Source organism: Heptranchias perlo, chromosome 31 (assembly GCF_035084215.1).
Source record: "Heptranchias perlo isolate sHepPer1 chromosome 31, sHepPer1.hap1, whole genome shotgun sequence".
In the NCBI taxonomy this organism is placed as follows: Eukaryota; Metazoa; Chordata; class Chondrichthyes; order Hexanchiformes; family Hexanchidae; genus Heptranchias; species Heptranchias perlo.
The window spans coordinates 22,348,144-22,370,732 of record NC_090355.1 but is presented as its reverse complement, the minus strand read 5'-3'; the positions used below and the strand labels follow the sequence as shown (position 1 = coordinate 22,370,732).

The window sequence follows — 22,589 nt, the reverse complement described above, 5'->3', positions numbered from 1 at the left end:
CAGGAATACAAATAGAAAAACAAAGTAATATTGGCATGTAAACATGTTACTTTAAAAATATAAAGACCACATAACCACATTAAAAAAGATTACATGGCAGCCAGGATTGTGCCAATCGATTAGTTTGGCAAATCAAACATTCTGTTGATTACTGGAACAATTAATCACATTTCTGGATACATTCATTCATCATAAAAGTGGTACATCTTCCTGACTGCATGTGGATTGAATGTCTTGCACAGCAACGTGTTAACGTCACGTGGAATGAACCCCAGCTCATTTCAACTTCATTTTTCAGCCAATCCATATGCTAATTGCCACACTAACAGCTAAAGACCTAAAATACATTCCAATGTTTGCTTTGTTGGTGCAATTAGGGCTGCAACAAAACCATTATTGGTGCTTTCAAAGCTTTGGACATCCTGTATACCAAAGCTTTGGATGTCCTGAGTCTGTGATAGCAATATTCATCTAGAGAAGCATGATCAAGGCCAACGGGACATGAATTAGAGCAGTAATGAAGCGTCGAACTTGACATACGAGCTTTGAATGTGTGTTAAACAAACAGAACATTGAATCCTGCTACAGCCCTAAACACAATGTTTACTGTGCTCCATAGAAGAGGATCAGAGTGACTGGATTAAATATGTCCACCATACTCAATGCCAAATGCTTTTCTCTAATAGCAGAAGATGGACAAAAACGAACAGATTTTTCTTGGTCTACTGAATTCTCAGTTGTCTTTTTCTTTTTTCTCTGCAGAAGTACATGCTTCCGCACATATTCATTTTTACATCGGAACCCAGTCTGCAAATATCACGTTATTTTCAGATCAGCAATGTAACTGACCGCTAGTGAAAGTATAAAGAAATTCTGAACATGTATTTCATATCATGCTTAATTAATTAAGACAATAATGTGCAAATTCACTTTTACTAATGACAGTCAAAATAATAAAGTAAAAATACTAGCCTGTGTAAAAAAATAACACTCAATATACAGACTGAATGGAATATTATGAAAATGAAAAGTTTCATGGGAACACTGAAAACATGCAACTTAATATTATCAACAAATGGAAATCATCCACCACAAATACGAAAACCACTGGCACCAAGTACATCAACACATCCACAAGGAGCGACTCAATGACTTGTCAATTAACTAAACTGTAAGCAATTATTCAATTTCCAACTGGTTCATTGGCATTGCAATATTAGGAACCGTTCATATTTCAGTCTCCAAATCAACCATTCAACAATTACATGTCATTATATTCAAAAGTTCGGACACCCCAACCTTAAACACAAGCCCAATCTAAATTAATAAAATGACTGTCAAGCAAGGAGCTATTTCTGTGACCATATTTGAAGAGACTGGCTAAATTATTTAAACAACCAAACAAAAATGGTTTGCAGTACAATTCTGAAAGTTATTCTATAAATCCAGAACAATTTTATTTTTATCATTCATTATGTTCAGTCTTGTAGTACATATTGTTGTCAAACTATTTACTGATAATTTTCCAGCGGTCTTTGCTACCAATTTCAACAATAACAAATAGTAGGAAGGTGCAAAGTGTAGACTTTTTTGCAGCCTTAAATATCCCAGTTTTTATATGGCTAGGAGTTAACTTGTGCTGTAAAGATAACACGTCAACCTCAATAAAACCATTTAATCTATTCTAAACAAGTGACGACAACACAGAAAAGTAGACCAATCCATCAGCTAGCTTGAATGAATAAGCAAGCTTGGTAAAGCAATAAAAGTGAGCACTGACAGAAGTTAAAAATTTATATTAAATATTGACATAAATTATTTACCAAATTCATACTTAAAGACATGAATGGTTTATTGAACAAGAGCCAGCATGACAAGAGGTCAGCATCTAATGCATGAAAGTAGGCTTTGGTAGAGGTGTGCTATTTCAACCATGCTGATCACCTTGATAAGACAACAGCATAAAAGTAGATCGCTGTGAAAACAAACATGGCATTCTTCTCTTAGTGTAAATTCAAAGCATCAAATGGGAGGGTAACCCAATTAAATCTCTCAAATAACAGAAACATGAAATTGGTTGCTTAACAAGAGACTCAACTAGATGAGGAAGGTAGTGCCCATTCAAATATGTTGCATATCAGGCAATGTGTTAACATGGCGGTTTCAGAAACTTTTCTAAAATTTTACTAAAATAAATCTTTGCCCAAGTCCTTAGACGCTACTATAGTTCTCTATCCATACAATAGATGTTTCAATAACAGATATTTGTAGATATGAATTTAGAATAAAGCAAGTTTCTAATTTTCTAATACTTTTATCTAGTCCCAATTTATTACTGAGTTTGTACATGCTGTCCCAATAAAAACAGGTTGAGTTATAAGCAATACCTGAGTAGGCCCTGACTGTGATATTTATAAGAACAGGATCCCACTGTATTTGAAAATATTAATTCTAACAATCCAATATAGAACTTGGAGAAAACTAAGTTATTCTTGGACATCAGTGTTGACTGCATTAAGGAAATGAGAGAGTTACATAACAATGAACAGCGCTTTTCATTACTAGTGTTATTGAACTATCTATTGGTTCCTCAGAATAATCAATTTAATCTGTAATGACATAAATCTTTAAATCATTATTTTAATGTTACAGATTCTGTTTTCCTTTTTCATTAGTCTGTACGGTCAATCAAAATTGTCTATGAAATGAATGGTTAAAACAAGCTTTACAAAAGTCTCAACTTCAGAAATTATAATCCCCCCATCCCTGGAAAAAATATATAAAAAGTCCAATTTAGAAGGCAGTCTCATTTATCCACATTATGTAGCAATTACAACATAAACAGCATCCATGTTGTCAAGAGTTAACATACATACCAAGGAAAGAATTATTTCCTAACATTACTATATTTGTATTGAACACCAGATCTTATTTTATCTATAAGTGAAATATTGGATGAAGACACAAATCCATGTAAATCATGTTGAAGCTTACATGTTACCATATTACATAAGAAACTGACAAAAAAGTCACAAAATAACATGGGAGAACAAGGTTTAGAGACAACAGTGATCATTTTCTTCATCTCTCTTTAGGCATAAAGAATTCAACAACCAGCCAAGCAGCCCTTTCACTCCCCCTGCGGACACCTCCTGCAGCCTAGGAGTTCATTAAGTTTTATGATCTTCCTCAAGTCTGTTCCGCTTATAAGCCTCACAATGGCTACAAATCTGGTGAACCATCTAGTACACCATTAGACAGCTTCAGCAAATGAATGCCATTTACTTTTTTCAGTCAAGTTGGCAGTCTATCTTAAAGTTTATTTGACAGCTGTCCATATATTTTTTTCAGTGCAGGTTATCCAGTATTTTTACCTTTAATAGACAAGCTACCAAGACTATAGCTGAATAAATTAGCTGACACCATTTCACATCTGAAAAAAGGACTGACTTGTTTTATGACCTGAGAACAAAACGATTATGGAGCAAAAACACAAAAGTTAACTTTAAACCAGCTCAATATTAAATATACTTTTAAATATTGTGGATTAAGAAGAAACCTGACTTTCAGATTAACTAAAAACCAAAACCAATAAATATGTAACTATATTTTTATATACTGTATAAATAATAAAGATGGAAAAAATAAAAAGCTGAGGACTTACTTATGGTCTAAATTGTCTTGATATGCTCACAATAAAAAAGCACCAAAAAATGCATCATTGAAAGAACCATAACAAGTGAAACCTTCATAATGTTTTCATTTTAAAGAAAACATAAAGTAAGGAATATGCCAAACTGCTATTATTCACATTTCTAGTTTCCTAAAGTACATTTCAACAGCTCCTATAGGGACCATTAGAAGTACAACATTGCATGAATTCTACAATCTAATTTCAAAGACACTAATCTCTCTGTATTGCTGGTGTTGACACTGATGGAGCCCAACATACCCGTAAACTGCTTCAGTGAAATACAAGTCCATTGTTATCTTAGCCAATATAGGGTACCAGTGTGATAACAAGGGATAACCTGATCTGATGGGGTGTGGTGATACCAAAAGAAATCCTAAAATAATCAAACCTGTCAATTAAACAGAGGTTTGTGTCTGTACAAAAAAGAAGATTCCCTGTCATGGAAGCAGCAGGAAAGACTCATGAAACTGCACCCTGCTGACATCTTGTACAAATCTAAACTTTTAGCATTCCAAAAAAAAATCTATGTTTATGTCCACTACTGCAGAAAGCTGATAAAGTGTTTTGGGAACTCGTTTCTAATAACATCCTTCATTTAAAACCATTGCTTTAAGCACTGCACACATTCTGATACATTCAAAATACTATCCGCTGCAACAAAAAAAATCTGCAATACTTTCATGAAATGGTAAACCATTTATTTTTGTTGCGACAGAACCTAGGTTTCCATAGTTTTTATCAGTTGTTTAAACTGGCAATTGATAAAAATATGATCCATAAAGAATAAAAAATACCTTCAAGAGGACTGGGGGATTACTGCCTTTATGAAAAAGCCTGCTACCTTGTGGTAAAGTGAAGGAATGCATACAATCAGGCTGACTTTTTAATCTCCTTTTATCAGATATCTTCGTTTTTGAATAGACTTTCTATGTGCACAAGATGCCTTAATAAAATCTATAAAGGTATAGGTAAACCCAACCCCGTCCCACAAATACAAAGTCTTATGTTTGAAAATCAGTCAATGTATTTATAACCCCAACAGTGAGAGTGAGTGGATATTTACAAGACAGATAAACCTGATGGTGCAGCTGGGAAATCCACCCAGATATATTGGTTCATAATGAAACTATCTCGAGGAAAACAATGCTACCTTAATTGAGCAAAAAAGTAATGAACTGGTTACAAAGAAGCTAGAAAGCAAGTCCTGGCTTTTCTGGTGCTATTTGGTATTGCTAACTTCAGTCCTTAACCAAACATTGCGTATATATAGTGCAAAAAAAGCAAGAACAAATGCGTTGTATTTTATATCACGGCGATATACCACTTCCATAACAATATATGTATTCGTGCAGAGGTAACATTCTAACCATATACAAACACACACAACTATAAAAGTGTAATAATTTGCCTCATTATCACCAAGTCAGTGGCTAGGTTAAGAAAAATGAAAAAATACTCATTCCAATTGCCTAAATAAATTGCTAGTTTACAAAACCTTTAAAAGACTATTTTTTATCAGCCCGATGAACTGATGCATTTCTTGTTACAACGCCATCTGTTCACGCAGTAAACGTACCCGAGTTTTATTTAATATTTTAAGGATTACAAACATTCGGAACAGATTTATCTGTTATTTATGTATTACATTTATTTAAGCAATTTATTAGATGGTTTCTGCTTTAGTTATAACTTAATGGACATTTTTTTTCGGCAGGACTACGCCTGGCATTTTTCGCTTTCCGACGAACTTTCTTTCTGGGTTATTGGAAAAGTGTCTCCACATTTCCTGTAGCTCTGCTTTCTTTTATAAAGACATATCCAAACAAAACTGTTAAAGATGCCTCCAGAGGAAAATCGTATTTATAATCCTGTTTAAATCGCGTCAGAAATGTCATCACTCGGGAAAGAATACCACACGTGTGGAAATATTTGTCATCATCTCAGATTTGCTATCATCCAAGTCCTGCCAAACACTGAACCTCCAACAATAAAACATCATTGCAAAAACTATTTTCTCTTCTAGAATATAACACCACACGTTCCCTTCAGAATTGTTGTAATGCTGCATTTGATGGAAAATAGATGTTACATTTAACTGGACAGTTATACGTACACCCAGATCAGTTCTACCGTATATCCAATTTCACGCGATATGAATACTGTACCTGTGTCTATCTACCATTCTGATCATTTACAAAGATCTGAATTATAACTTTTCTAGATTTACTTCGTGCTGCGTACGACATCAATTTAAATCAACGCTGGTGGAAGAAAAATATAACAGAAAACTTGAACAGAATAGAACCAGTCCGAATCTCCACAATGATCTGCCTTCTAGTCCTGTAAAACACCATAAGAAACGTGTTCCTCAGAACTGTTGTTCCATCTAAGAGAGACACAAACTTTGAAGACTCTTTTCCGCCCATACTGCTCTGGTCTTTTACTTTACGTTTTTCTTTGTTGTGCGAGCTAAACCTTCCGGTTAAACCCTGAACAACGCCTCAACAATGAGCTATTTCAAGCAGCGAAAATGTCATAGAAACGTTACCGTGTGGTCACTCAAAAGGAAAAAAAGGGTTCACGAATCCTGATGAAAACATCTAGGTGGAATCTGCCGCTTCTCTAACATCTTACGCACCCCGGTTCCATCATCACTTAGCTCAATGATCTCAGACTAAACTGGACACTAAGGCGTATCATAAATAAAAACTTTCAACATGAAAAACTGGTCCCAGAGTTGGAGGATATTCTACGTTTTCAAAGTTAAGACGCGAAGATGTATAACATTTTATTGTACCTGATATGCACAGTAAGAAACTAAAACCTGCAGTAGTTTAAATATTATATTCACAATACGCGAGTTGAGACATTGCTTATATCCCGTTGAAAATCTACTGTAGGTAATCTTCTAGACTGTAAACAAACGCATGGAAAATTATCTGCTAAGGTAAAAGCAAGACAGCCCAATCTACCATTGTGCATTCCAGATATATTTTCTTATAATTAATATACACTGAAGCATAACAAACTACTCTGTAAAAGACGGCTTCTATGAATTTTGTTGCATTTTTACAATATTGCATTTACCAAAACACTGAACTCTGAATATGCCTGTCAACAGTATCTCATACTGAATGCAATCGCTCCAAATTACTGCAAAACACAAAACATAATACATTTGCTTTCAACGTTACAACTGCCATTCTGCCCCAGATATCGATACGATTGTCATTTTTTCTAATCAAAAGTCCAACCATAGTTTAGTTTGTAATGTAAAATCTTACACACGCTGCTACTTTTCTACTCCGCATACAGCAATGTGCGCCAAAGGCGGCTCTATTATAGATGCCAAAGGCGATTATGTTATGGATGATATACGAGCATTTTAATGTACATTTCATTTAGCATCACCGTTATGAATTGTTAAATTTGGTGAAGCATTATTACAGTGTACAAAATGAAATAGGAGAGAAATAGAAATCAAGATGGCGGTGCACATGCCGCTGGAGTTCAGCTAGCAGAAGTATAGCAGTGTAGCGATTTGTGTGTTAAAATTAATCGGAGCTGTACCTGTTTTCTCCTTTATTTCGCACAGGACGCTAAACAAGGCCGGCTTCATTCTGTGGCAATTTAACGCGTGCTTCCTGAAATATAAAAATAATAAGTAATTAACAAGATTTATAGCACTCAAAGTCAAAAATATGGCGGCGAATTTGAGCGCTAAAGACATCAAATCAGACACACGCAAAACAAAAAAAAAGGGGGAAAATGTTTTGCAGGCAACCAACTTTGCTTGTGCTTCGTCCAGACTCTGGTCGGTGATGGTCATGATCTGATGAAGGATATCCCCGATGTCTTGTTTTCTTCCGTCGCCGTCTGCACCTTCATGTCCTTGCACATGTGGAGGCAAACCCATGCCCCCCTGTACCGAGTGTCCAGCCAAGCTTACACCGGGATGAGTCTGCATCATCCTGGATTGATCGTCCATACTCTGCCGCAGCACCACAGAGAAGAAATAAAACTAGAACAGGTACCACTGGAGCCGAAGAAGACAGGGACAGTTGCTTTGGCTGCTTTTCAATTCCTTTTTCAAACTTGTCTATATTCCCCCTTTACAAAAAAAAATACAAAACAATAAAAAAAACTACAAGACCCGCAACGTTGCGTGTGGAGAAGCGAAAAATAATTAAAAAGAAGCAAATCCAAGATCATAAAAAAAATCTATAGAAACAAGATCAAGTAAAAGTAGCTGCCTCTTCAAAAGACAGAAGGGAAATAATAAAAAAAAAGAAAAGATCATAAAAATTATTTGCACTGCCCCAGCAGTGAAAGCCAGATCAATTTACGAGCCAACTCTTTATGTTTTGATGGCCGCTTTGGTGAGGGATTGACAGACTGCCAATGCCACTCACTCACTGCAGACGTGTCAGAGTTTAAGGGAAGAAAAAAATATATATAAAATGCAAACTCCGCCCCCAACAGGGCGGCCCGTGACTAGGATACCAGTTACACACACGCCGCCGTTTAAACGCCGGCTCACTCACTCACTGCCCTGAACCGTTACTTAACATCTACCATTTCTGTCAAACACCACACACACAAAAAAAAACCCTTTCCTGTTACACACTTTCCGTGTGTTGTTTTATTTTTTTTCATCCCTTTCTCCCTTCTCTATTTATTCTTAAAAGCGAACTGATTCGCTTCTCTCGCTTTTTAATCCATGCCTCCGTGTCGATCTAACTTGATGGCGGAAATGTTTTCTTCACGCTGACGTTCTCCTCCCCTCCATTCCACCACCCATCCCCTCCTCCTCCTCCTTCTTTCGCGGTCAACGTCTATCAAAAAACAAAACCCCGCCCACTGAACGAGATTGACATCTTTATTATCCAATCGTTAGCTGACCTCCGATAAAGACGGACCAATGGCAATGTAGAAGAGGCGGGACGTTGCGAAGCATCAAGTTCAGTTTGTTGTGTCGGGGAGGGTTTGTATTTAACGGTCGGCAACTTGTGATTGGCCCGTTTCGAAACGGAGCGAGCTTCGGAATGTGGACGTCACCCGCATGCGGCGCAGTCCGCTGGTTGCCATGGCAGCAGACGACTTTATTGGGAGCGCTCTATTGTTGCTTGGTGGCCATCTCAGCCGCTGCGGGCATCAGCAGCGGAGCAACAACTCAATGGCCACGTATAAAAGAAAGGCTCGGAAGTTATTGAAATGTTAAAATTAACAGAAAAACAGAACGATTTTTACCCCAATTGAAAAAACAAATGTTTCATTACATGATTTGCGAAGCGGCACTACTTCAGAAATAAAATAGTTATTTGCAAAATGTAGCAATTTATAAATATATATTGAATATTGAAATTCTTCGATAGTTCTGCATTCTCCGCAAGAGTTTCATTTATATTGTATGCAGTTGTTTTATTTTAATGAAAACGATATAGTTTTATATTCAGTTGGTGCGTAGTTCATTGATTCTCGAAACAGCGAGGTTCAATACTATAATAGCGGGGTCCCATTGATGGTGTCTCGAACAGGACCAGCTTTCTCCGTCTTCAGAAGCCTGGTCTTTTATTAATGGTATTTCAATGCAGCATGATAGATAAGATCACTTTAACCAAGTTGTAGCAGAATTTAAGATTTAATCTAGATGTTACCGTGTCAAAACCATGATTTGTTGTGGGTGCCATGGAGTTTGTTTTAATTAATTCAAATAATTATTTTAAAAAGTGCATAAATTATTATCATTATATGCAACATTTTATAATCAGACAAAACACTCCACTCATTTTATTCTTGAGTTGCCGATCACGAATATTTTAAAAATCTCTATTATTAATTGCTTATCTTAGACTCAGAAATCAATCTACCTTTTCTAAAATCATATTCGATATTTTAATTAAAATAAGCCATCGTATATTCTCTGTAAAATCCTCACAGCACCTAAGAATAACACGGCTGATGAGGTTTCTTAAACGAAATGCTAGCTATAGATATAATTCTTCGATTTCTATAGTGTAACACAGACTTTTTATTTCGGCTTGCAAGTAACAATATTATAATTAGGGATGAATCATCTCTGAAAAGCATTTGAAACTAAATGGTACTTTATCCTGTACTAAATGCAATCTTCGATATTGGAAGAATTAGATTCGAAAATGTCCTTTTCTCAACCCTAATTTGCGAACTTTACGATCAGACTTCATTGCAACTGATAATTTATAGTAATTCATATTTCTATTTAAATTGCTATGCATAAAATACCAGATAACACGGTCTGTGGATTTTCACTTATTTTTGATCAGTGTCTAAATAACTGGCGGTACAGAGGCGCCAGTTGCTATCCTCATTGCCTCTCAGGCAAGTTTGATACACAGTTGATGTTCTTACCTAATAGGTAGGAAGGACGCAGTCACGGGTTTTGCTGGCCCCAATTTGTGGATATATATTAAAATAAATACAATTTATGTTTTGTAATTACTGTGGCAATTGTTTACTGAAATAAACCATTTTGCAAATAATGTTGCCTTGCAGTGAGACTAAAGCAAGGTTGTTCGCTCGTTTGTTGTATGCAACACTAAACTCAGTGGACAGGTATTACAACTGTAGCAGCATGTTCCAGATGGTGCGCCAAACAGCAGAAGGATACCACTCCCTATTCACCTTAATTTATTTTCCTATTTCCCTCTTTGTATTCTTTCCTTCATAGCCACCTTCAGCGCATCTCCTTTCAACTGGGAGAGGCAGATGCGCGGGGTAATCAACTTCTCCCTGATTTTCAATGGATCATCCAGCAGGAGGCAATTATCCTGAAGCAAAATGGATATACGTTGGTGTCGATTTTTACTCATCGTGAAAACACATATGAAAAGTAGAAAAAAACAAGACACATAATAGCAGTGGGATGGAGTATAGGCTATTTCAGCTATAAACTAGCGTCTAACCACTAGACAGTGTTTTTGTGCCAGTATGACTGATCATGGAAATAAATCGAATGAATAGATGCATAGGAACGAGAAGCAAAAAGGTTTCGTATTAGGATTCCATTGGGCAGAATACTTAACTAAAATTGAATAATGCATAAAATGACTGTTGTTTCTGCCTTATGACATTGATTTCACTTATTGGGTAAGTATTGTTTGCAAGAGTACCCTAACGTTCATGCCGTGGTTCTCTGGGATATTTTTAGTTTAAAAGTAACAAATTAATGAATTTTGGGGGTTATAATCTATATTTTATGATAATTATATGCAGCAGAATGTTGGATTTTCCAACAACCAAAGTAAAAAAAAGTGCCAGTAAAAATCACATACAAAGGGTGTCATCCAACAAAGTCCTGGCTAGGATTGACTTTGCCAATGTGGAGATACAGATGTCTTTAGTCACTCTGGTACAGTATATATCAAGTATAAAGGCTTCCAAACCCTCAAGGTGCAGGTGACCCTTTATGGCAGTGGTTCAATAGTACAGCATGTTGGAAGCAAGGTGATTCTGCACAGGGACCCGAGGACAATTGAAGATTGAGTCACCCTTGTATCACTCACAAATCCCAAAGGTTTGCATCCTCCTTGCCCATTCTCTTAATTAGAGAATGCTGCATGATGCTATTTAGCCTAAAGAGAGGTAACAAATCAAATAAAGAACATGGGCTACCTGATAACACAATCGGTAAATGCACTATAGACCATACAAGCCAGGAATGTCTTAAATTGAACCTGAGACATTTTTAGTCTGTATTATGTTAGTTGATCTCAGCTGGAATGGAAGTATGGGTGTTACAACTGACCTCAAATGCCGGGCTTAGAGAAGGGGAAGAAATTAAAAATTTCCATTCCTGATTAACTATCCGGTGACCCTTGCATGTGTGGATATCAAGTGATGGCAGAATTGGAAATAATTTTGATGGCCCCATGGGTGACAACACTCACTGTTTAATTCACATAAGAACAATGGCCATTTGGGTAAGGTATGGCTGGCTGCTGGAACCATACTTCAACATGAGTCATTACTTTAGGAGGAGTGAGGGATCACCTTCAACATTGAAATTAAATCATTAGAGTGGGTAATTTTATTGGGATTCATGATTTCTTGGTGGTTAGTCAGAATAAAATGTACTAATAACTAATCATAGGCTATCACCTATGATTAAACTGCCAGTATGAAGTTTCATTACCATTTTGTCATAATGTAATACATAATATAGACATGATTTTCTAATCCCCACTAAAAATGTTTACCCTATTTTTTGTTATGTGGATTTCTCTTCTTATCAACTTTGACTGACTTATTCCATTTGTTTTTCCATTACATTGTATCTTACATTTATTTCTCCCTGTTACTGTGGTCTAAATTTCCATCCCATCAAGTTTATTGCTAGTTTTTGGGTTCAGTTTCTGTTTCATTGTGTATTAGTTGTTAATTTTCTAGCTTTACTTCTGTTTCACAAATAGCTGTATGACATGATGATGTTTACAGGTAATGCATCATAATGTCAGTGGAATATATACTGGACATACAGTTGCGCTGTATCAGCTGCTGATCACCTCCGTAAAAATGGAGTAACTACGTTGCAAACACCTACAATACCACTGTACAATTGGCATGGTGCTCTCAACTACCATACTTGGGTCTGAAAAAGTGATACCTAAGAAACTATAGCCTAGAGATTACTGTTGCAATATTAGTATTCCTCTGTCCATTATTTTAACAGAGGCATTAACCAATTATTTTAAATGCCGAACCCATCCATAAAATAGCAGACAGAGGAATGTCATATGAAAATGTTAAGCATTTGTATACTAATGTTGCAACATGAATTTTTTAGCTTATAGTATAAAAACTAAACAAAAATTATGTTCAATATCAGTACCACGTGGGATAATTTTATCCATCAGCACGAGAAATGTTACCTGCAAAAAATTGAAAATCTATTCCTGACTATTGACACAAAACATGGTCACAGTTTCCAGATGCAGCGCCATGGGTAAAAACAGTAAGAGTAGAGAACATTATTTTTACCTCTTATTTTTAATTTATTTTCTGCTTTTGGTCACATCTGTTCCACCTCACCCCTACATACTTACACACCCATACTGTGAACCATTACCAACCACAAATACATGTACAGATGACCTGTTCTTGAGGCTATGCTAATTCTGATGTGTTTTAAGGAACTAGGAAATGGCTCAGATTAGCTCAAGGTGGCTTTGGAAGTGCTCCTCTTTGGTTGCCAGCTCTCCTTGACAGCCAGATCAGGTGAGGTCACAGATGGTGAATTTTGATTTGGGTCCTAGCACGCTATAGCACAGCACCAAGACACTGCACCACCATGTTGCTGATGTCCTTGCTATTGTTAGCAACAATGGCCAATTGTGCACTTATGTAATATCACATTGTAGATTATAAGCTGTATATCTTCCACTTTGTGCCATTAAAGATAGTCAGACAGCAAATCTCCAAATCATAAAAACAATGGAAATTTGAACACTGAAAGTTGCATAAACAAAATATTTTAATAAAAGATATACCTCTGTGTTTATTTTTCTTACTTTTAAGCATTGCTAAAATTAGGTAGGCTAATGTTTCCCTTATCGTTTAGCAGAAAACTGTTATATTTTTGCCCCAATAACAATATTTTGCAAAACACTATTCACATTTGTGTTCTTGCTCAAGCTGCAGGTGAGGGACACATAGTGTGCTTCTTCAATAGTATCCTCATAAAACATTCATTAGAGGGCCCTCATTAGCCCTTCATATGTACAAGTGAGAAGAGTTCCTATCCCTGGGTGATGCTCACAACCTAATGATTGATATAGCCCAAACGACTGATGACAACAACTAGATATACCGTGCACTGGGACTTCAGACTACAGCCAGTCTGGTTGAAGATAAACATGCTACCACATTGACACCAACGGTAATTTAAACATTGTAATTTTGTTAAGAAGGTATCTTATTTAAGCTGTTTTGTGGGACTATTTTTAATAACTAAAATTACATGTATGGAGATTATCCCTTGCTGTATTTTTTATTGAGAAATCTAGATGAAGGACCAATATTCGATGTAGACTATAATCAAAGTTGAACAGAATAGACGAGAAGAGATAAACCAAGAAGTAGTGTTTAGGAGACACCAAGCTTGGGTTTTAAAGAGTCCATGGAATTTTACTATATGTAACGTTGTAACTGATTACAAAACTTTATGTAATATTTTATGTAATATTACAGTAATATTTATTTGACCCTACCATTCTTAAAATTTCTAAAATGATAATGCTGCTGTCAGGTTGCTCTTGAAATGCCAATGTGGTAGAACAAGGTCATTCCCACATTCTTCACCTTGGTCATGTAACCTGGAATGGTCCCATGCACAAATGGGGATGACCCACAGCATGGACAAGTCATTTCAATCTCCATCATTCACCTCTTAGCATTAGGTTGAAGAGTCACAATGTCAGAGGCAGGCCACCTGATCATTCTCTTGATTTGAGAATTGGGCATGACAAAATGGTAGGGGGAAAATGGATTATAAAAATGAATGAAAAATAACATAATTCATAAATTTATGGTTCACAAAACATAAATATTAGTTTATATTTCACCCAGAATTCATATTCATTTTTAAATAATATTTTAGTACAACTCTAAAATGAAAACATATCAGTAAGCTGTCTTCACCAGTATTTCTCAATTTATTTCTCCAAATTCACAAGCTAACAACATTACTTCCACATATTTTAAATTTTCCCCCTAGCTACAGTATCTTTTACATCTCCAGCATCCTTACACCTGATATAGTCTCCTGAGGTTAACATTACTCCTGGATCACTGCTCTATAATTTGCCACAGTGTTTATAAACAACTCCAAGTGTGCAGCTCTAGTTTTTTCACTTTACAGCTAACCAGATGGCATAATGTAATAGTGATCATATGGACAGGCTGAATATGGTTATTCATTACACTTTTATAAACTCTCCATGAAAATTCAAGTATTAAATTTGACAAACTATTCATCATGTTGAGCTATGTGTTACATGCAATTTATTTTGTCTGCACATTTCTCTAAGATTTCTGATAGACTGTTAATTAAAACACAATGGGGTTAATTTTCACTTTTACTGAAAAAGTGGAAAACGGGCAGTAGAGGAACAGCCGTCCTTTTTACACACAGCCTGACTTTCATTTCTACAACCGGTTGTAAAAGTGAAAATTCACCCCAGTGTGCTGAATCTGATTTTTTTTAACCTAAGTCTGATAAGATCCTAATTCAGGTGATCTTTCAGGGATAAATGTTGCATTTAAAATGAGAAATGAAAATCATGACAAAAATGTTCCTTCCCCATCACCATATTTTCCAAGTCATTTTCTTCTTTTTCAAGTTTCCTTAAATGATAGGGCAAATCTTTACCAATGCTGCTTTTGAGCTGGGTGTGAGAGAATCATGTGGAAAGTTCACCTCTAATTTATTCTCCTCCATCTGGAGAAAAAGTCTCATGGCTTCTCCAGTCACATGACCTGTCTTAGTTTGGAAACTTGTGAGGAATTTTGGTTGAAGAATCCCTGTCCTACTGTTCTATGGTGCAGTGCACAGTTTATGAATATCCATTTTCCTTTGATTTCTTACTTTATTATGTTATGTTTATATTGTCGTCGCCATTTCCCCGTTTCCTGGATCCTTGCATTAAATACCATACCCACATTATATGGGAGGGAGCAACAACTTGCTCTTAGGCCTCTATTCTCACCGTTCTATGACTGTTCCCTTAAAAGTGCACAAGAACAGCTGAAGGTGACTGGTAAATTGATTTCCCTCACTCTCCATGGAGGAAACCTGGCCTCTACACTGGGAAACAAGCTGAAAAATGTTTGTTCTTTTCCAATAGTTTAAAAAAAATGCATATTGTTTATATACTTGAACCAGTAAAACTACTTATGGATGAATTTCAGCCAAACAATAACATTAAAGAACAGAACACTAACATTCAAGAACAGAACACTAACATTCCTACAAGTGACTGAACAGGGTATTGTATTTACTATATTTAAATACTGCTTTGGCACCTCAATAATTTGAAAACATTTTAACAGTTGTTCTCAAAACTCAGAAATGGAAATGCTCTCAACAGTCTCTCAGTTAAGAAGCCAAAGTCATAAATTAGTGAGCATGATTATCATTCCAACCAGATGACTAGGCTGTAGCAGTACATTATTATTATTGCTACATGCATCTATTTTCGGCATGAGATGTTGGTACTCTCTAAATGGTTTCCATTTCTGTTTATTTCCAAAGTTGCAATGCATTTCGGTATGACACAAAACTTTCAAAATTCCACAGGCAATGAGTGTTGACATGACTGGTATTCAAACAACCATAGCCTTGGTTTGGAGTTAAGTTTAACAGAAATTATCCCTATATCTTAAAGACCAGAACAGAACCATTAGCCTTGTCTTTGAGTTTAACTCAAGAAAATTGGTAGATTTGTCACAACACATTCTGACATATTCTTCAAAGTGGTAACCTTATCTGTTTGGTAATTCATTGTAATGTGTGTGATAAACTATATAGAGCTATTATAAGTAAAGCTGAAGAACAATCATAAATTTTGCTTTGACTTTGTCAGCCCATTCACACTTGTGCTTTAAGGCAGTGCTACAAGTCAGAATACTTTTGAATGGTCACACTTGCAGAGAAACCAACATTACCCCCATATTATTCCCTCAGTCACTCCTTAAAGCTATATGAAATCATTATTTAAAATAAATAATTAAAAGGAGTGCCTAACTGCTGAGATTTTGTAATATGTCCCTATGCATTGTCTGTTGTTAATGTTGCAGAATACAAGCTCATTCTTCGGTTTCTAATGGCACCAACAATGAGATGTGATTTATGAATAAAGTAACAAGCTGTCATAATGACTTAGAGAGAACAGGTGAACTCTCAATTCAAGAATTCCAAACATTTCTTCTGCTTACCTAGGTGATGTAGAATCAGGATACAAAGATGCCCTGAGACAGCTCATGTAAATTTACTTGTACAACCTGCAATGGAGTTCAGATGATATAAAAGATTAGGAACACATTTATATAATTTTAAGTCCATTTTGTCAAGGGGTGCAATTTTTATTGAGCTGCTAAATAGCATTATTGCTCTACCAGGCAAGAAAAGACACGAATAGAATTCACTTATATTTAAGATTTTTTTAAAGAAAGCAATGGTGAATTTTGGAAGAAATTAGATTTTTTTTATTTGTTGCACCAATTTTTCAACATTACAACTGAAATATGGTGAACATAGGAACAGGAGTAGGCCATTCATCCCCTTGAGCCGCTTCTGCCATTCTATTAAATCATGCCTGATCTGTACCTCAACTCCCTTTTTCTCCATGTCCCTTGATATCCTTACCTAACACAAGTCCATCAATCTCAGTCTTAAAAATTTCAATTGACCCAGAATCCATAGCTATTTTGGGGAAAGAGTTCCAAATGCCCACTATCCTTTGTGAAAAAATGCTTCCTGATTTTATTCCTAACTGGCATAGCTCTCAAAATGAAAGCCCCTTGTCCCGGATTCCCTCACCAGAGGAAATAGTTTCTCTGTATCTACCCTATTGAATCACTTTAGCATTTTGGATGATTAGATCACTGCTCCGCTTTCTAAACTCAAGGGAATACAAACCAACTTTATGCAGCCTGTCCAAACAAATTAACCCTTTAACTGGTGAATCTACACTGCAAGGCCAATATATATTTCCTGAGGTGTGGAGCCCAAAACTGATCACAGTATTCCAGATGGGGTCTGGCCAAGGCTCTGCACAACTAAAACATCACTTTCTCATTTTATATTTCAACCGCCTTGAGATAAAGGCCAACATTCCATTCGCCTTTTTGATTATTTTTTGCAGCTATACACTAGCTTTCAGTGATTTGTGTACATGGGACATTCAAATCCGTTTGCCCCTCAACAACTCCTAGTCTCTCTCCATTAGGAAAATATTCCCATTTGTCTTTCTCAGATCCAAAGTGGAACCTCACATTTCCCCACATTGAACTTTATCTGCCATAGTTTTGCCCATTCCCTTAGCCTGTCTATGTCATTTTGTAACTTCCTATCTACACAACTTACTATACCTTTTTTTATTTGTTCATGGGACGTGGGCGTCACTGGCAAGGCCTGCATTTATTTCCCATCCCTAATTACCCTTGAGCAGGTGGTGGTGAGCCGCCTTCTTGAACAACTGAGTGGCTTGCTAGGCCATTATCAGAGGGTGATTAAGAATCAACCACATTGCTGTGGGTCTGGAGTCACATATAGGTCAGACCGGGTAAGGATGGCAGGTTTCCTTCCCTAAAGGGCATTAGTAAATCAGATGGGTTTTTGCGACAATCCAATAGTTTCATAGCCACCCATTACTGATACTAGTTTTTTTATTCCAGATTTTTATTTAATTAATTGAAATTAAATTCCCCAGCTGCCATGGCAGGATTTGAACTCATGATTCCAGAATATTAGTCCAGCCTTTATGGATTACTAGTCCAGTAACATAACCACTATGCTACCGTACCCTCCTAACTTAGTGTCATCTGCAAAAGTGGATATACAACTCTCTATTCCTTCATCCAGGTCATTAATATATATGGTAAAAAGCAGAAGCCCCAGTGTTAATTGTATCTATGTGATTTATATCAATTAGTGTTAATTGTATTCAGGTGGTGGATATCAATTGGGGACTCTCTTGGATCCATTTATAGGAGGGTGTGTAATGTTCACCATCAGGCTATCCAGTTAGACACCTGTACATATGCCTGGGGAACAACAGTTGTCACATCCTGCCAATCAGATAATGTTCTCTTTATCTCTACTGTCTACTTCCTACCTCCCAACCAATTACCAACCCATGCCACAAGGTTACCTTCAATTCCATACGCTTTCATTTTTGATAATAATTTCTTGTGCACAACTTTATCAAATGCCTTCTGAAAGTCCATATAGACAACATCCAAAGACACTCCCCTATCCACCATGCCAATGACCTCCTCAAAAAATTCAGTAGATTAGTCAGACATCATCTACCCTTCACAAATCTATGCTGACTCCCAAAAGTAGTCCCAATGTCACAGGACCCTAAAATCATCCCTTGTCTAAGTGCTCTGTCACTGATGATAGACTCCAGTAACTTCCCCACAACTGATGTTAAACTGACAGGTCTGTAATTACCTGGTTTTTCCCTCTCTCCCTTCTTAAATAATAGAGTAATAATTAGGTGTCAGCCTTGGCTCAACGGTAGCACACTCGCCTTTGAGTCAGAAGGCCATAGGTTCAAGCTCCACCCCAGAGACTTGAACACATAATCTAGGTTGACACTTCACTGCAGTACTGAGGAAGTACTGCACTGTTGGAGGTGCTGTCTTTTAAATGAGACATAAAACTGAGACCCCATCTGTCCTCTCAGATGGACGTGAAAGGTCCCACAGCACTATTCAAAGAAGAGCAGAGGAGTTCTCCCAGTGTCCTGACCAATATTTATCCCTCGACAAACATTACCAGAACAGATTATCTGATCATTTATTTCATTAGTGGGTCCTTGCTGTGCACAAATTGGCTGCTGCATTTTCCTACATTACAACAGTAATTGTACGTCAAAAGTACTTCATTGGCTGTAAAGCACTTTAGGACATCACTTTTAAGTGTAGATTTTCCCCTCCCATCCCCCTAAATAGTTTAAATCATTCTCCACTGCCCTATTTATCTTTTACGCAAGGACATAGGTTCCTATCTGGTTTAAGTGAAGGTCAACCCAACTGTACACCCTTCCCTGGCCCCAAAAGTAGTCCCAATGTCACAGGACCCTAAAATCATCCCTTTTGCACCATCCTTCCTGCTACACATTGACAGTCTTAATCTTTCTCTCCCTGTCTGGTCCAGCTTTTAACACGGAAGGTCTTCCTTTCTTTCCAATAAAATTGGTGTTATATATTCTGATGTCCAGATTACTACCCTAGAGGTGGGATAGTGCAGAACAGCATTTTCTTAGTGATTGAACAGAAAATTTAAATTCAGATTGCATCACAGAGTGGAACGATGTCGGTTCATGCTTGTGATTACCCATAAAGTTAATTCCCGATGTAGGCAGTGCTATTTGGGAGAGGCACCAAATGGAGGTTAAGTACTTCTGTACAGGGAATGAAAGGAAACTGGCAGGTGACTGGCTCAGTCCACTCGCGCACACCTCTTAGCATTATCTCAGGAGTTGAAGTCTGGCACAGAATGCCTGTCTGCTCTCTCTGTTGTTTCACAAGGTAAACAAAAAGAAGCAATGAAAAATAAAATTCACTTAACAGCTTTAGAAGAAACAAAAATGTTTAATGTTTAACAATCTTAATTTCTACCCATTGAACAATTATAAGTCAAGAAAGATTATTTACTTAAACATACAATCAAAGTAATGGCAAAACTACTGGACATCAGAACATATACCAATTTTGTTGAAAAGAAGGGAAAACCTTCCATGTTAAAAGGAAATTAATGAAGAAAGTGTGTTTCATGGAACTCAGCACCGAAGTCATGAAAATTTTGTTTGGTAGATTATTCTGCCCTAACTTGGTTACAACTAATATTTTCCATCTTGGTTTCATTGATATCAGCTTATCTAATGATTATGATTACTGCATTGTAGGTTGAGGAAATATATTATTTGAGAACAAACCTACTCTATGGTCAAAGTGAAAGTAGGTTATAAAGACAGACATTCTAGGAAATATAAGGGAACACACGACAAATTCTATAAATGTCACGAGTTTCCCACCACTGGAAGATGCTGCAGTATTTCTGAACATACTTTATGGATTGTGGGTGGACAGACTACAGTATCAGAAGGCAGTTAATCTTAGGAAATGAGATTTCAGGGCTTCGTAAATACTGTGTAGTCCACCAACTATTATAGCATCTTCTTTTCATACACTCAAGTCTATTTGCTTTCACTGTTGTCAACTTTTTTCAGAGTTACCTCTGAAAATTGTTGGTGTATATCAGAATGTAAATCAACTTAAAATAATTCAGTGAGTATATTGGAGGTTAAACAGATTTATTGTTCTCATTGCCTAGCTGCATTTATATAGATTCAACACTGTCCATGGACCTCTTTATGACCACAGCAGTACCCAAATTTTAATTTATGTCCATTCACCGTTTCACCACCCAGTTTTGATGAGTCAGAATTTATGTTTGGTGTTTCTGAAATTTTCTATCAGCTCCTGATAATAGTTTATACTTCACGCATTTTCCCAAAATTCTCATCAACTTGTATATATTACATTCACATAATGTCACACAGATATGGCTTAAACAAAAAGCCTAGCAGTGCCAATTGACATACAATGTAATGCTGCAGGAGTCCATATCACACATGGACTCATGGCTGTATCACAACTAAAAAAAACTAATACAGAAATTAGTTAGCTTTCACCATTTAAGGATCTTGACTCAGTTAGATATATCTCTGTTCAGAGTTGGTACCTGATTGAATGTATGAATGCGGCTTTCATTGCAGTCCTCCACGAGATTAGGTTTTTTTGCTATGACAGGACCATCTAAGAGAGATCTTCAGCACAGCCTAAATTCCAGTTTTAAATGAGAGTGAGTGAACTCTTGCATCAAAAATCCTTTTAGATCGCAGCAGCTATCATCCCAGTTTATTCCTTATTCTGTAGTGTAAAACCTTTAATGAGGCCCTTGCACAAAGATTAGAATACATTTTGTCCCATTTGATTGTTGGGGACCAAGTGAGGTCCCTGAAGAGAAGGTACAGTTCATCTGCTATGCCTCACTTATTTGCTGTGAGTCTGTTGCACGTGGTCACATTCTACCAGTATCAAAAAGACATCAATCCATTCAGCAGCCTTTACTCAGACCACGAGAGACCGTGATAATATTATACACCTTAACTGGACCTTTGTTCTTCAATACAGAAGCATATTTTCATCATTGGAAACCTTTGCTTTAAGGGACAAAGCAGAGCAGAACTTATTAAAATGAGCCAAATATAATTATTTTGGATGCTAATTAAATTTCTTTAAGAAGCCAAAAGTTCATATACCTTAAGGAATTTCACTAAGAAAAAAGATGTTCTGTCAAACAACCTTATCATGCCGTCAACAGGATAGATTGGTTAGCAGACTGGCGTTTCCAGATGTTGCTACAATCTAGCAATGCCCATTTTTCTTTGTAATCTATAACCCACTAACAACATTGCGGAAAGGTGCAAGTTTGAAACATGATTCCTGAGAATGCAATTTCTTTTGCCATAATGCAAAAATAGCACCAATCACGACCCATCTGTAATAATGAGCCTTTCATGCTTCTCAGTTAATGCACCACTTACATAATGTAAAATGTCAAAAAAAGTTGTTAACCCAGTGGTGGAGTGCACAATTTGGGAGGAGAATGGCAACAAATTTTGAGAAAACCCCATTTTATCACAGGTTCTGCAAGTTTAAGTAAGTTCAGTTACTGAGAAACATAAGCACACTTTTGGTGGGGCAGAACAGCCCCCAAATATGCAAAGAAAGCAATGAGTTAGGCAGGATGTCACTGAATAAGTGAATGCTATATCAATGACAGAGCACTGCTGGGAGGTTTGGAAGAAGTTGGACAAGAACAGCACAAATGTAAGACATTCATTTTTTTTCTTGCAGTCTGTCTTCTTTCTTTGTACAGAAAAGAAGAGATCAATTAGTCAAAAAACAAACAAATAAAATGGTTTATAACCTGAGATGTCCTCTTTGGGTGACTTTTACTGCAATTGGAGCTCAGTACAGATGGTTAACTGTTCCTGCTGATCTTTATTGACTTTTGCACAGCCTCCTTGGAAAGCCTGAGCCTCCTCATGCATCATTCCTC

The 22,589-nt window shown here is 36.6% G+C and overlaps 1 protein-coding gene across 5 annotated transcripts in view; it reads right to left on the bottom strand.

Annotated features, from left to right (window-relative positions):
• The window catches only part of LOC137300573 (pre-B-cell leukemia transcription factor 3), a 160,719-nt gene extending 152,254 nt beyond the window's left edge, over nucleotides 1–8,465 (bottom strand). For 2 of the 5 annotated variants that reach the window (XM_067969736.1, XM_067969737.1), the window contains exons 1-2: nucleotides 7,483–8,459; nucleotides 7,265–7,338 (exon numbers count right to left, since the gene is read on the bottom strand). In XM_067969736.1, the coding sequence (XP_067825837.1) occupies nucleotides 7,265–7,338; nucleotides 7,483–7,682 (274 nt within the window). In that variant the 5' untranslated portion in view covers nucleotides 7,683–8,459. Of the gene's footprint in view, nucleotides 1–7,264; nucleotides 7,339–7,482 lie in introns of all 5 variants that reach the window. The other 3 variants (XM_067969733.1, XM_067969734.1, XM_067969735.1) reach the window with 3 other exon arrangements.
• Between the last annotated feature and the right edge of the window lie 14,124 nt (nucleotides 8,466–22,589).